This window comes from Perca flavescens, chromosome 3 (genome assembly GCF_004354835.1).
Source record: "Perca flavescens isolate YP-PL-M2 chromosome 3, PFLA_1.0, whole genome shotgun sequence".
Taxonomy (NCBI): Eukaryota; Metazoa; Chordata; class Actinopteri; order Perciformes; family Percidae; genus Perca; species Perca flavescens.
In genome coordinates this window covers 548536-564737 of record NC_041333.1, presented here as the reverse complement: position 1 = coordinate 564737, position 16202 = coordinate 548536, and the positions used below count along the sequence as shown (strand labels likewise).

At 41.8% G+C, this 16202-nt stretch overlaps 1 protein-coding gene across 2 annotated transcripts; it reads right to left on the bottom strand.

Annotated features, from left to right (window-relative positions):
- Nucleotides 1-204: 204 nt before the first annotated feature.
- Nucleotides 205-15441, bottom strand: hnf1ba (HNF1 homeobox Ba). Of its 2 annotated transcripts, XM_028573929.1 has the most exons (10): nt 14943-15441; nt 12747-12946; nt 12146-12413; nt 11832-12049; nt 5596-5750; nt 4276-4402; nt 4000-4182; nt 3276-3394; nt 2764-2808; nt 205-374 (listed from the first exon to the last, which is right to left on the bottom strand). In XM_028573929.1, exons 1-10 carry the CDS (start codon nt 15320-15322, stop codon nt 354-356), a joined length of 1716 nt encoding a protein of 571 aa, XP_028429730.1. In that variant the 5' UTR covers nt 15323-15441; the 3' UTR covers nt 205-353. The 2 variants fall into 2 exon arrangements, with proteins under 2 accessions (XP_028429730.1, XP_028429731.1); XM_028573930.1 differs by lacking the exon at nt 2764-2808.
- Between the last annotated feature and the right edge of the window lie 761 nt (nt 15442-16202).

The following is a 16202-nucleotide window of genomic DNA, read 5'->3' as shown; positions in this document are numbered from 1 at the left end:
TGCTTGGTTTTTGTTCCTTTTGTAATGTCAGAAAAGAGGATGACAGGGGGCTCTTAACCTAAAAGTGAATACTGGTTTCAAAGATTGTGTTAAAATCATCCATGTTGATCATTTGTGTGCGGCGGAGGGGAATCCAGTCTCCTCACTTTCAGGTGCAACGAGTCCCCCCACTCTGTCCCCATTTCCCATTTTCACTGCATGACCCACACCCGTCGCCACTCCTCTCGTATTGTTGACTGACTCATCATCCAGTCCGCCGTTCCGGGTTATTAAGAGTTGTCATGGTTACCGCGGGGAGAGGGTGGAAAAATGTGCTCCCGTTGCCGGGCACCGAGGAAGTCAGGTGGACGCGCTCACCAAGCTTGAAGAGGACACTGAAAGGAGAAGGAGAGAAATGTGAGACAAAGTAGGCCTGCGTTACATAAAATAATAAATATAAGCTGTCCAGTAACACAGGTATATATAATGTGCATAAAGGCTGTTTGAAAGTGACCCATAAAGCCTATGTAAAAATACCAGTAGTGGAAAGTCACATGGTATAGCTTTGAGATACTTTACTAGAGTTTTTCCATTTTATGCTCCTTTATACATTTACTCCACTACATTTTCAGAGGGAAATATTATAATTTTTACTCCACTAAATTTAGTTTACAGTTACTTTCAAATTTATAGTATAAATACATATCATAAGTCTATAAAATATCATGCATTGTTATAGGTTAATTAGGTAGGATTCCACCTTGATCAACTACTACATTAAAGTGCTGTTTACATGATTCAATAATATAACACTAACAGGATCCAGATTACTTTTGATATTTTAAGTATGTGTTGTTGCTTGGGTAAAAGGACTTTTACTTATAATGGTGTGTTTTTATAGTGTGGTACTCTTACCTAAGTAAATTATGTCAATACTTCTTCCACCACTGGTAAATACATCCCCCCTGCACCTTCAGGTGCCACACCTGACCAAATACATTCCCCATCCCTCTTCTCCTGACTCTCAAAAGCCCTGTTTCCATTGAAATGCTCTCTGTTTTCTAGATTGTTTGTGGAATTTATTTCCCCCCTGCCTCCCCAGGGATAGAGGCAGGTGACCGTGGTGTGACCCTGCGGCCAGCAAACAGCTTCACCTGATAAAGCTGACCCGCTGCTAAGACTTGAGTCATTAGACGCCGGGCTCTGAGCAGAGGTGAGTGTGAAACGGACTCAGGTAGAATGGAGGCTTCTCTGTAAACAATGAGTGTTATAAAGTCGGAGCATGCTGGTCGTGTCATGAGAAGAAGGCCGCCCCGTCCAAATAAAGCCCTGATAAGAACATACCTGGGACAGCCTGCTAGCTAATTGCTCTCTAAATAAATGTGTTAGTGAAATGAAACAGGGTGGTGATGCCGGTGGTGGGAAGTAACCACCAGGACTTTTACTCAAGTGCTGCACTTTAGTACAATTTTAACATACTTTATTATTGCATTACATTTCAGAGGATGATATTGTACTTTTTACTGCACTCATTTTTTGACAGGTGTAGTGAGTAGTTACTTGGCATATTAAGAGAAACAGGATTGATTCTGTTTGATTAATTGATTGACAGAAAATAAGTTTAAAAAAAAGGCCAAAAATGTGATAGTTTCCAGCTCCTCGAATGTAACAATGTTTTAATTCTAGTTAGTTATACAAAAGAAGTTGCCTCAGTTTTATAAATGTTTTTATAAACACTTAATTGAGGAAACATTGATAACAAAATAATTCTCAGTTTGAGCCCTACAATGTTATTGTTAAAGATTAAACCAATGGTTTTTGGTTGTGACTTTTTATAAAAAGCAGTCCCTTGTCACGTCTATCTTTAGTTTACATCATCACATCGGAAATGTTTCATTTACGGCCGATCAAATATCTAAAACCACTCCATCTGTAGAATTCCTACAGTATTTGATGTGTTAAAGTAGTTCTTGAGTATGTTATCACAAATAAGGTCTAGTCGTTTAGTAGAGTATTGTAGTAGTAGTAGTGGACCTATTATTTATGAGTACTTTTTCCACCACATGGTACAGCTTTTATCACGACATACACCTTCATTGTTTTGCAGAAGTGTATCAATAAACCTCTGACTGTCCCCCTGACCAGAATGGGCCTACACTTCGTAGCCTCAGAGACGTTTGTTTTACTTTCTGCCTCCTGTGAAGGTACACCGCACTTTCATCCCGTCAACCCACGTGTCTGTCAGTAGCAGCGCGGCATTACGAGTGATCGGCCTCAGCGTGGGAAATTGAGCGTGTGAACGCTCTGTGGACAACATTTCAGGCTAGAGCGAGCACCGAGAGCAGGGAGAAGTAGGAAAGAGGAAGAGGTGTAATTACTCCCCACCCAGCCCATCTCATCTCCAGCCTCACTGTAGCATGGAGGAAAGTAGCAGCACACAAGGCTGGGGAACTTTGATTAACAGCGGGGCTCATTTCCTGATCGCAGAGGTAACTCTCACCGGGGAGAGGAAAGTGAAAGGAGGCAGCATTAATCAAGACGTTCAGGCTGAGCGAGCAGGTGATTGATTAGACGTCTGTTTAAGAGGAAATAGGAATTCTGAGGAGTATACCATCCATATATCTGTCTGGTCTATTAGTTTGGAGATCAGCAGCAGCCCTGAAGAAAAACTAAAGGAAGTAAAAGAAGCAGTATGCATGACTACATAAATGATGTGATTTGTATGCCATTTTGGTGATTTTACTTATTTCAACTGCGTGACTGAACTAATAAAATTGTATTTACCCAGGAGAGACCCCCAAGTTGCACCATCTTGTTTACGGGACCGTCCTAATGTGACAGGAATTAAACAAGTCAACACACAATCACACACACACACACACACACACACACACACACACACACACACACACACACACACACTTCTCCCTGTCTCGATGTAGTTCCTGCTGTCAGTGTGTGCTTTTGATAGTGTTGTTTCTCTCAATCAGAACAGGGTGAGGGGGACTTCTGTGTATCAGTAGGTGATGAGAGAGCTAATCAAAGTGTTTACAGAACTTTTTAAAAGAGAGAATTCATGAAAAAATAGTACTACCTGTTGCTAAATGTAAGAATTACAACAAAAACTGCAATAACATCTTAGATTCCCTGCCGATTCTCATGCAAATGCCCCAATATTGATTACAGACTTTGACTTTTTCAATCAAAATCCCACAATGACAGCCAGACAGAGGTGAGAACATGCATCTAACTGTGGCGCCTGTGATGCGGTATGATGCAACTGACTATGGACTGACCGTCTTGCTCGAGGACATGGAGCTGAGGGTGCTGATGCTGTTGGCGTCTGTGACCACCATGGCCGAGGGGAAACGGGACGGGTGGGAATATTGTGGGGGTTCTTGTTTGTGAGGATACACTGGAAAGGAAAGTCAGACAGAAAGTTAGATTTCCACACATGTACATGAATGTTTTTAAAAACCCTATATGTAGGGGGACATAAAAATGTTGAGCAATGTGGCCACTTAACTTAATTCCTGAAAATACCAAACAAGAGAAGAAGAAGATGTGATCTAAAATCTAGTATTTGTGAGTGGAGCTCTTCTTTTAGTATTGACAGACAGAGTAGAAAAGATTTGACTCTTGTCGTCATGTGGGCAGAGATGTGTTCATGCATGACACCAAAAGTGAATTTGGGCAAGGAAACCAAACCTAATAAATCATAATAGGGTGTTTTGTAGGCTGTTTTTTTAAACGATCTTGCCTTGTTTACACTACAGTATCTACTGTATACCAGTGATATATAATATATCCCTAATGTGACTACGAGGACAGGAAAGAATCAAAAACATATGTCCTCTACACAAAATTATGTTTCTATTTGTTTATGTGAAATATTGGACAGTTTTACCCTTTCAAGCCTCTAAAATTATTGAAAGCAAACTTTTTTTTTTACTTTTTTCAAAACACAATAGAGGCGTATATACAAAGAAGATTAGTAGAGTAGATAGGAGTGTTACTGACTGTGGGAGTGTGTGACAGTAGCCATGAACGGCTGCTGGCTCATGTGGCTGGGGGACTGCTGCATCAGGCTCTGCTGGTGGGGGCTGTGGAGCTGCTGGGAAAACTGCACCGGCTGCAGCGCCGCAAGGCTGCCCGCCACGCTGTTGATCACTGGCACCGGCTGAGATTGCGATGTGTTTAAACCTAGTGAGACACAGCGAAACCTCAGTCGAACCATGTCACAATGGAATCAATTCAATGACTTTCACTTCTTTTCTGGAGGGACGGAGGACTTACTCTGTGCTATGGCCATGACTCCAGATAGAGGCATGATGAGGTTCTGTGTCTGCTGATGGCTGTGATGGGAACTGTGGATGTTGGTCAGTGTACTGACTGGAGGAAGTCCTCCACCTGAGCCTGAAATCTGGGGAGAGATGAAAGAAACAAACACAATTAGAGAACTGATTTATTGCTGTAATATTTTGTTATAACAGACTACAACACTCAAAGTTAGTGTCTGCTATGTCAATTCACATAAATGTATTTTCAAAGTGAAACAGATGTTGGCTACTAAACAAACAACAGAAGTAAATGTTGACTTAGTTTAGATTCTTTTGTATAACACTACACTTGTGTAACTCCACTCATACACAGCACACAAGCAAATAATGATAAGAAACAAAAAGTAAAGAAGAAATAATCATACAAAAAACTTCAGCTAGAAGACTGTGCATGAGTTTGTGTAGCACATTGACCGTGTTTGTACCTGCATGCTGGTTCATACGAATGCTTATGTGCATATTTGCAAAACAACAACATCTATACATTAACAGTGATGGCTATCTGAATCACGATCTTCCCACTCGGTGGGGCTGTGACTTTTTGACTACTGCCAGCTGCCCACAGAGGACAGACCAGCAAAACACACATCAGCAAATGAGAAACGTGTCAGCTCTGACCTGCTGCACACAACACTGCCTGCCCTCGCTGTGGCCATTTCACATAATGCCGCTTCAAAAGGCAGAAGTGACAGGGAAGTTAGTGAATAGTTTTGAATATGTTGCATGACTTTAAGTGACCAGTTAAGTGGTGTAGATGGTTTAGTTTTTGGTTAATGGGAATTTTAATTTTGGTCAAAGAAGAATAATATTCTATATTCTATTTTGACAGTAAATCACACATCACATATCAGAAGTATTGTTGCACCACCACTCAAACGCTTTGGGCCCATGCACAGGTTTCCTTGTCACTGATCAAATATTGGACTAGGGCAGAAGGGAGAAACTCTGAAGTAGACACACACAAAAAACCATGGGGTATAATCAAATGTTGGCGTCATTTCAGTGGCAGAACAAGCAGCGCTCCACCTGTGGCTCCTCTTTTCGAGGCATTTAATCAATAAGAACAGAATGTTTCATTGTCAGGTTTATTGGCTGAGCGATGAACATGCCTGGTACACTCTGGTGAAGGTTAGTCCAGCCATGGCCTGCCAACCTGGCTCCACCTTCCAAACAGAGCAGCACAATGCGCTAATTGTGCTGCTTTGTACGTTTATGCTAATAGCAGGCCAGGTCTTATCTAATCTGAGGCCATGAAGGCTCAGGTGTGTTCACTCACCATCTTGACGTCGGGTGACAGCAGACTGTGGCTGTGGTCCAATCCTCCCGGAGACACCTGCTGAAGCACCGACTGGCTGGTCGCCATGCCGTTGCTACTGTGGTGACTGATGGCCGTGGAGGAGGTGACTTCACCGGGGCCTTGGCTGTAACGCACTGAGAGAGAGAGACACAGAACGTTAGTTTCACCTGTCGTGTCATAACACTGTAACACTTATGTGGGGCAGAGTGATAGTAGCGTCGGCCTGGTTCTGTGCTGAGAAACGCTGCTATCAATATTCAATCAACCTGCTCTTTGACTCAGACAGGGGAGGACAGGGCAAACAAACACAGTGACCCGTCTGCTGCTATCTGCGTAACTGAGCCAAGGCCATTCACTGTGTTCACTGACTCACAACAGCACAACTCCTATCAGATCTGATCAGCAAACAAATGTTACCCATCGTAATTACATCAGTGTGAAGTTTTTTTATACGATATATAGTATAGATAGTATTTTAAACGAAATGTACTTAAAGTAGAAGTAACCATACTCATTCTGCAGAAGAATGGCCCCTGCAAGTGTTATATCGATAAATGTTACACTGTCAGATTTGTAATACTGATGCATCAACGTAAAAAGCAGCATTTTGCTGTTATAGCTGGTTCGAGGTGGAGCTAGTTTTAACTACGTTATATACAGTTTGGTAGTTTAGTCCAGTGATTCACAGACTCCCTCTAAAGGGCCACAAGATAAATGTGAGGTTGAGATGATTAATGCTGTAGGACAGAAGAAAAAACTTCTCTAACCTGTGACTGTAGCTCTTTCGGCCTAAATGAAACGATCTAAGAAGTGTATTTTGGAAGTTTATATATGGTGGATTTACCTCTAACATGTAGTGGAGTATAAGCATAAAGTGGCAAATCAACAAAGGATCTAAAAATTTGACTTTAGTACAGTGTTTGAGTAAATGCACTTCTCGTACAATTTTCATATATTCACAGTGAAGTTGCAATAAAAATGAAATTCTTCTTTTAGTGCCATCCCTCAATCTCGTGTCTAGACTCAGTGTTGTCTCTCACTGGTGGCTCGAAGGAATGCTTCACCCCACCACAACCGACAATCAAATGCCTGTTTGCCGATGCAGGCCCCCTCTGATACCAACAGAGTAAACATTACACAATAACAAGCAATGTCAAACACATTCTTATCCTGTGGTCTCAGCCTTACGCTCTCTAGAGTGTCCCCCCCTCAGTGACAGTGTAGAGACAGACTCTGTTTACACTCAGATCTCCCATCTTCCCTGAGCCCTCCGTCCCTGACCCAGGTGTGACAGCTTGAAGGCCCTGCCGAAGTCGGTCAGACATGACAGGAGGCACTGACATACAGCCATTTTGAGATAAAAGGGAGGGATAGGCGCTGGCACTAAATGTGACCAATGAGGGGGGCATTGATTTCCTGTCAGTGCTGGAAACTGGAACAGGATGTGTGTGCAGATCTGAATGTTTGCCTCAGGTGTCAGGGAAACAAATAGGCATAATCTTTTATCCTAAAATACTGCAAATGAATCTGTCTTTGAGTTGGTGGATGTGTACAGATTCATGTAGGCTATATGTCAACGCATATCACTGCAGTAATTGTAATAATCTTGCATAAGATGCCGTACATTTAAAACAATAGTTTGACATTTTGGGAGTTAGCGGAGATTATTACCGCTCTCATGTCTGCGCACAAAATAAAAAAGCTACAGCCAGCAGTCGGCTAGTTTAGCTTAGCATTAAGAGGAGGAAACAGCTAGCCTGGCTCTGTCCAAAAATAACAACATTTGCATATGATTTTGTATTAAACAAACAAGATATAACATGTTACTACTGAGCTTTAGAGATGCTGGTAACTTTAGTCAGATTTTATTTAACCTTTTGACAAAGCCAGGCTAGTTGTTTCCCTCTGCTTTCAGTCTTTGTGCTAAGCTAAGCTAGGCTGACTGTCTTTAGGCTCCAGCTACACATTTAACAGACATACATGAGAGTGTTATCGATCATCTAACTCTCAGCAAGAAAGCAAACAAGCATATTTCCCATAATGTTAAACTATTCCTTTAACTACAGACAATTGAAATACAGAAACAGCGATGCCTGATGCCACAGCACCATATTTCATCCTCAAGAGTATACCTGTCTTCCATTTTGTTCAGCCCACAGACTTCATATTGTCTTCAGGAACATACTAGCAACCCCACAACACTCCACCGCGCCTTGTAAACATTGCCGCAGAACAATAAAGCACTCCATTGGACTCATGACCCCCATTGCCACACAATAGAGGAGGACTCATAAAAAGGCAGTTATCTCGAAGCTGGGCCAACCTCTTAAAGTGTCAGACAGAGAAAAGGATGCTATTCAGTTTCTTTGAGTTCAGCAGTAATTCCAGCTGCAGGGAACCTAGTAGTAAGTAAGGAGGACTTCAACAATCTAAACTAAGAGACTCTGGGTTTCTAGAAAGCAGGTTTTCTGCAGACACACTTAAAGTCACTAAGCACTTATAATAATAATAATAATAATTTAAGTTGGAAATTCTGTAAAACTACAGTTTTGCTTTCACAAGATGAGACAATCCAATCTGAGGCGTCCTTTTAAAGAGCAGGGGGAGGGCGAGAACTTCAAAAGGGGAGTGGTAGCAAGGATTTTCAGCAGGTTTAAAAGGCTCTAGCTCCCTGTGTGACCCATGTAATATCAAAGCCTGCCTCCCCAACCCCAGGCAGTGCTCATTGTAGTGCCGCTGCATATGACAGACCTCCTGGGTCTCTGCGGGACGTATCCAGTCTCTTCTTTGTGGCTTTCTGGGAGACACAGAGCAGAGGAAAGTGCAGACCTAGGCCATCCTTTTCTGTGTGTCTTGTTTCAAGCTAGCCTGAGGTGACGGAAACCAACGCAACCCACGGATAATCCCCCCTACTACTGTGTCTGATCAGGAACTTCTGAGTCTGCTAGTTTTGTAACGTGCAGAACGATGCAGCTCAGCTTACACGGCAATGATTCAATTTTATGATGACTTCAGCTGGCAAGTTACCAGTGATTGAAGAAGTACTAATCTTAAAATACTCCATTACAAGTAAAACTCCTGCATTCATATCCTACACAATAAATGTACAGAAGTATAAGCAAAATGTACTTAAAGTATCCAAAGTAAAAGTACTTGTCAAGACGAAAAACTGCCCCTGTGACTTAAGTATTATTATATTTTACATGATGAGATTGTTACCGAGCAGCATCTTACTGTTGTAGCTAGTCTTAACCACTTCAATACTATGACGTAGATTAGTGCAATGGTTCCCAAACTAGGGGTTGGCCCCCTCCAACGGGTCACGAGATAAATGTGAGGGGTTGTAAGATGATAAATGGGGCAGGAAAAAGAAAAAATAAAGTTCTGCAACACGCATTTTTATGAATTTTCTATAATCTGTGTTTTTTCTGTGAAATGTTGTAAAAAAGGTTTAGAGGGGAACATTGTCTGTAGTGGAACATCTATAACTCATAGACATCTGAAAATTGACAAGGGGCCATAACCAGACTCTGATTTTTGTAAGCAAACCACAAAAAAAAATCTTGAACCAATTGTATAATCCTTAGCTATGCATAATATTTTCTAAGAATATCAAATTTTGAAAAGGTCGTTGTTGTCAAATAAATATAGTGAAGTGAAAAGTGCAATATTTCGTGGAGTAAAAGTACAAGGTAACATACAATAGAAATACTCAGGTTAACATCCTCTACATTATTTTTGCCTAAGAAAATCTAATGTTTGTGAACATACAGTACATTTGTAAGTTTTGATCTAGTCAACATATTCAGATCTAACTGCACTCTTGCAGGCTACACGACCAGCCCACTTTACTACAAGACACGCCCACTCCACTACCTGACATAACTTCCTGCATTAACGTGCTTATTAAACCCACACCATGATCTTTTCCTAAACCTAGCCATGTAGTTTGTGTGCGTATAATATAACTTAGTTTGGTGCCTAAAGCTAACCACATAGTTTTGGTGCCTACAAACCTAACCCAACGGCAATCGTTTTAAGGGCGAGTCAAGTAGTACGTGTATCCTGTAGTACTGTGGACCCGCAGATAGACCTGCTTGGAAATATTGGCCGTTGCCCCCAGATGCTAAAATGTCATCAGACCAATTGCCAATGGGTTCCAAGATTAAGCTGAGATTAATGTTTCAAAGTTAAATGGTGTAAATAAAATGGAATACTTGAGCTCAGTAAATGTTATGAGTGGAGAAATAGTAAGAAAATATTGCATAGGAAAACACAGGTGTGTGCACATATCCACACTATGTCATCTGCCTGAAATCCGTTTCATTTCTGTAAGTAAAAAAGGTCACCACCATCGATTGTCTATCCAGTTGTGACCGACTAATCAACGAACTGAAACAGAATCAATAAAAACTCCCAAAGTAAGAGGAGTTTCTTTGATCTGACCCAGCAGTGACCTCCCTCGTATGACTGAAGGTGTGGCGACGGTTTAAGGAGGGGGGTGACTAGCTTTCTTTGTAGGCGAAGAAGGGGTCATCAGTCCTGTCTGGCCAGAAAAGAGCCAATACTCCAGTGGACAGCTCCTGCTGCTTCAAGTCTGCACCCAGCCTCAGCAGCTATACCAGTGCCCATAAAGATGAAGGGGGGAGGATTTAAAGTCAGTCCTCCTCAAGGCCCAGCAGAGACAAATGAACCTAGGTTACAGTGACTGCAGTCTTCTAATACACCACAGACAATGGGACCTCCTGCTGAGGGAGAGTATAGAGAGTAGAAGTCAGAGGAGCCCCTAATCAAAGGCCTGGGAGATGTAGTAGCAAAGGATTTTAATTGTCCATTAAGCATGCATAATACAGGCCATGCCCTAGCAACGCAATGAGACGCCCTGCTGGGATATTATTGTCAGGCCAGGGGCTGACACTGAAAAACAGCTGATGCTGTCGGCAGGATGCCAGCAGGACACCTTGTAAGCAGCCAGCTGAGGGTTTTTTGGGGGGAGCAAAGTGTTTTCCGCCATGCAACCTTATCGCTGACCCCTCTGGCTTGGACACCTGAGGTCAATGCCTGGTCAGGTGTTCTCAGCAACAAGAAGAAAAAAAAACTCAAGCAAACAGACAATCAGCAAAGGTAAAAGAGCAAGCCAAGGCAAACAGTTTGCTTTCCCTTCAAAGCTCGCCTCGCGTTCGAACACGAGAGGACAACAATAGGCTCGGAGTGAGACTCTCAAATCACAGTTTTATGGAGGGTGAGTGATGACACGGAGGATAATGCTCTGTGAGGCCTATTAGCTTTGTTTTTATGTCGTATACACCAGGTAGACTCAGTCAATACTAATTACTCCAAATGCAAACAGGTCAGGGTGAAATGGTCAGAGCAATAACGCACAGCATTTCCTTGTTTTGGAGACTCTCCGAGCAGAGTCATTAGCAACCTGCATGGGAGGTGGAAATGTGGAAAGGACAACGTAATGTTGAGTAAATCTGGATGTGTCTGTCCCCCCCTCACTGGCCCTGGCCTGACCCTGGCCTGTCACAGGATTGCTGCCCTTTGTGTCATGCTTCTCCATGCTGACTTTGGAGTGGAGATTGCAGGTACAATGTGAATTGTTCTCAGTGTGTTTTCAAAGATCAAAATAACAATGGCATTTGCTCAGCTCACTCACTCACGCTCATTGATCACTTGCCCCCTCTTTCTCTGCCTCTCTGATCACATCAACTGTGCTTCTAACCATGTTACATTAGACAATATTGACTGTATTTTCCCACCGAATGAAACTAAATCATGCAATTCTTTGCACAATTATCTCAAATTTAGGCGTAAACATCGTACATTTTCTCTGTAAACTGATGTTAGTGTATATCTTCATGCGTACTCTGTCACTAGTCATGTGGAATTGTTTAACATAAGCCATGAATCTGCATGTGACCCATAAAAGGGAGCTTTACACATTAAAGTCTGTTGAAAGGTCTTGGAACGTTTTGTAGTAATGTAAGTAATGTAGGCAATAGGTTCAGACAGTGATGAATAATGCATGGAATGAAAAATACAATATCTTGGGTTGTGCTGTATCGATTTGAAACTTTTCTTTTTAAACTATCTGACAATGTTAAAGGAGTGCAACGCTAAATCGGTGGAGTACTCTTTTAAAGACAAGTCAAATTCTGTCTGCTCTGTGTGATGCTAAACTGCATGCAAAGCAACGCCACTTGGCATCTTACTGGGAGGTGAAATGCTGGTATGATGTGGCGAGCTGTGTGACAGTAGAGGGTTCATACTGTGGGGCGGTAGACTAACGGAGTCCATGGCCAGCTTTTGCCTGAAGGCTTCCTCTTTACGCCGGTTGGCAAACCAGTTGTAGACTCGCACTTCAGTGACCAGATTAGAGCCGAGGCCCTGAGCTTTGGAGGGGGAGACGCCTCTCTGAAGACATTCGGCTCTGCAGAAAACAGGTGAAAAAGGTGAAAAATTAGGATTGATATTGTTTGGGTAACATTTTTCTAAGAAGGTAGAGGAAGGTGTCATGTTTATCTACCTGTTGCACTCTTCCACCAACGCTTCCCTCTCCTCCTTGCTGGGGTTTTTCTGCCGTTCATAGGCCTGGTACAGGATTTGCTGTGACGCAGGCCCCCATTTGAAACGGTTACGTCTCATTTTCTTGCAGGAGGGTTCACTGCCAACCTCTTCACCAGGCGGACCCATGCCCTGACCGGACGGGTTGAACTCTGGGAAAAAAAACACCGGATCCTGATTGCCTTTGTCTGTCATGTTGCTGCCAGAGCCTAGCACTGCCTGGTTGAACTCTGCAAAACAAGAAGAGGTACATTCAATCCATTTCAAAATGCTTTCTTTTATTGCAAAACCACAAAAAGAAAAGACAGATTTGTAAAAGGAGAAGTTAGTTAGACACATGATAGTTTTTTTTTTTATAAATTAACAAATAATATTTTTCTTTTAGATGCATTATGACAAACCTATTGCTGTAGGTGCATGTTTATGTCATCCAGCCTAATGACAAAATGTCCAACTCAACTTGATATCCCTGCAGGTTTGAAACCCAAATAAAGCGCCGTGCTGCTGTCAACTACCCAATACAGGCCAGGGTGAAGCTGGGAGAAACTCAAATATTAACTTACGTCTGAGAATTTCCCGCTGTTTCCTGACGTACCAGGTGTAGAGGGCCGCTCGCTTCTGTGTTTTCATGGGCGTGCCTTTGTTGAGATGCTGGGAGAGGTGAGATTGGTTCAGCCCTGTAACGTCCACCACCTCCCGTTGGGGGATGTTGTGCTGTTGCATGTAACCTTTGATCATGCGGGCAGCACGCCATGGATCCTCTCTGGGTTCAGATAAAACACAGCAGCACAAAACATTCACTTTACCACTGGACTACGTGCAGCTTTCAGAGGGAAGTAGTACAGAGCAAAAACACCTTTACTCACATTTTATGGCTGAATTAAAGTTTTGTTGTCAATTTAATTAATGTAAATAAATTGACAGAAATGCTATATGTAACCAGGAGTTTGGTTGTTTTGTTGATAATAAAAATTGTGTAGTTATGCCTTTAACAAAATCTACGAAATACTCTGATCAAACACACATGAACTTGTTCCTTTTCTTTAGCTTCACTGTTTTTCAAGGCCTCAAGTTTAAAGGGTAACAAGTCCACTCACTGACGACCTGTGTTTGGACCATTGTAGCCCGTTCAGTAGCCTTTACATTTTTTCAAAAGTTAGTTAAAGTGGATTCAGGCAGGTTGAGAAACTTGGACTTATAGCATTTGTTGCCTCAACACATGATTTGAGCCTGGAAACAGTTAGATAAGGTTTGTGTAAATTTGAAGCAAGCACAGAAAAACAAAAAAATGCTAATTAAAAAAGGACCCCCAAACTGTCTGATAAATCTTGAGGATGTTGACAAAACTTGTGATAATATTTGTCAGGTTTCCAGTCTGCTATTTGTAAAATGTACTGTATAAAAACTTGGTATCGGCATAATATTTACTGTATATATATTTATACATGGCCTACTCGATCAGATGTTCTTAATCAAAGAATAATTTGAGGTCAGGATTACGTGACGGTATAGTCATACACTTGTCTGTAAAATTAGAGATTTTAATCTCAAAGAAATGCAAAGTTCATTAAAAGGAAATTTGTTTTTTCGTATTTAAGAAATGACATTTAGGCCTACTTGCATAAATATTAACTTTGATTCCATATATGAATTTAGCATTAAAAACATGTTCTTACCTGTAGAATCAGCCCCCACATTATTCATTAGGGCCTAACGTCACATTTCTGCAGCAGCAAGAACATGTCAGAACGACTGTCCGGTTGTATAACGGAGCCTTAGAGCTCAGCGGACACACCGACAACGGGACTGGAGCAAATGTACACGCGCCTGTTTGTTTAGGAGAATGTGGAGGCCTACAGAAGTCTGCGGGTTAAGTGGGAGATGTTAGTTTATAACTTTTGACAATGAATAACCAGATCTCCATTCACTCTAATCACACGCCACTGTGTATCTTTCAGTTGATGATTTATAGAATAAAATTAATAATAACTTAACTACACGTGGGTTAGTTTTGATATTCTTCCGGTCCTGTTTCAGCCTCAAATATGAATTTTACAGTGAATCAAGTGCTCTGAGTGGAATAAAGGAATTACAGGTGTCCAATTCATATTAGTTTTTGGCATGACAGACACATGAACAAATGGAAACCAATTTTAGTCATAAAGAAATTATAAATCAAAATGTATTATTATTATTATTATTATTATTTGTAGTAGTAGTAGTATTATCAATGTACAGTAGGCTATTACTATATTTATCAAACGTGTTAATATTCAATAATTACAGGCTGCTCGTTTTTTAGCCTATACATTCTCAGCCAGAAGTTGTTTCCATTCACTTTCTCTTCTTGTCGCCCTTTGCCGGATTTGTATCGTTAGGAGGTGGAGTATATAGCCTAGTTAAAAATAAATAGATTTAAGTTCATCTGATATTTTCCAAAGGTAAAGAAATAATAATCCATGTGGATGATTAGTAACCAGAATGTGAAAACAGAACCGCGGCGGGTTATTTTAAAATTGTAAACAAAGAAGGGGAATGCCTTTTGCTAGGCCATAAAAGGCCAATTTATTTAAATGTCTGCTTCATGTTCTCACCTTTAAAACGAACAAATAAGAGCATTTGAACTGCGCTAAAGTAAACCGAATAACCCCGAGCGCGTAGTCCCTTTCTCCTTTCACCCCTCATAATGCGCTTAGCCTAAAGCCTTTCAACTTTTTTTTACTCTTACCAAAAACCTTGGATACAGTCTGAACACTTACGATAACATGCGGTCCACCTCCGCCCTCTGCTCGGCGGCCTCTTCCGTGTTGAGCGACTGGAGCTCCTTGAGTATCGGCGGGGTGTCGTAGTCGTCCCCGTCCTCAGAGCCCTCGTCCCCGGACAGCTTGCCCTTGCTGTGGCCGTTGGTGAGCGTGTGGAAGACGGGCTTGGAGTCGGCGTCCGCCCCGTTCATCTTGCCGCTGTGAGGACGAGCGGGGGACATGGATAGGTTCTCCAGTTTTACTCCAAAGCCCGGCGGGCTGGGGTCCATATCATCCAGGGCCTGGATCAGAACATCTTTGGTAACTCCTGAGTCCAGCAGGGCGCTGAGGAGCTCCTGCTGCAGGGATGTCAGCTTGGATACCATTTTAGAGAACATTAAAAACACAACATAGGCCTGCTGTGCGCGCGCTGCAGCAGAGGGGAAAAGGGAAGGATATATAGAGGGATATAATAAAAAAGTCAAAATAAAGTTCCTCTCTTGCTCTCCGCTCCAGTGTTGTGGGGAGTGACACCTGCTTGACTTCCCTGTTGAAGAGCAGGATGGAGCTACTTTGTCATGATGCTTTCTGAGTGCAGGGGGATATAAAACGTGGTAATGAGTGGGCCGGCTGATGGGAGCCTTATGTAAATCCACTCTGGGCCGAGGTAGACATGTGTTTACACTGCTGCACTGCTGCTTTTATTGGCTCCCCTTATCAGCAAAACTTTCATGGACTTTGGACCCTGTTGTATATGCCATAAAGACTTTTAAGAAAGGAGAGCTGCACATATATTCACACCGCTGGATATGTTATTCTAGTTTTATAATAAGTAGTTCTCCGAGAATCAATGTGTATGTATTTATGTAACTTATTAAAGGATTTGATTTAGGCTACACTATTAGGCTAAGTGTACTCGTTATTGCCTAATGGGCTAATCGTAGGTGTTAATGAGCTGTTGTTGCTGTCCTCATTAATTCAGTTGTTTAGAGAATCTCATTAGTTTTAGGCAAATAGTCTCACATCAAGGGGTCATACGGAAATGTTTATGTATTTAAATTATAATGCAGTAGGCGAATTAGAAAACGTTTTCCAACTTTCTTTGAGAAAGCAGCCACTATTTAGTATTAATAATATCTAAAAAAAATCAAAAAATCAATGGAGCTCTATCTTTAGGGTTACAGTAATAATGACATAGACATATTGTAATTGTTTGTAACTTAAAATGCAAGCTCTGGTGTGCTCAAGCTCTACATTAGCCTATAGGCTACTCTATAC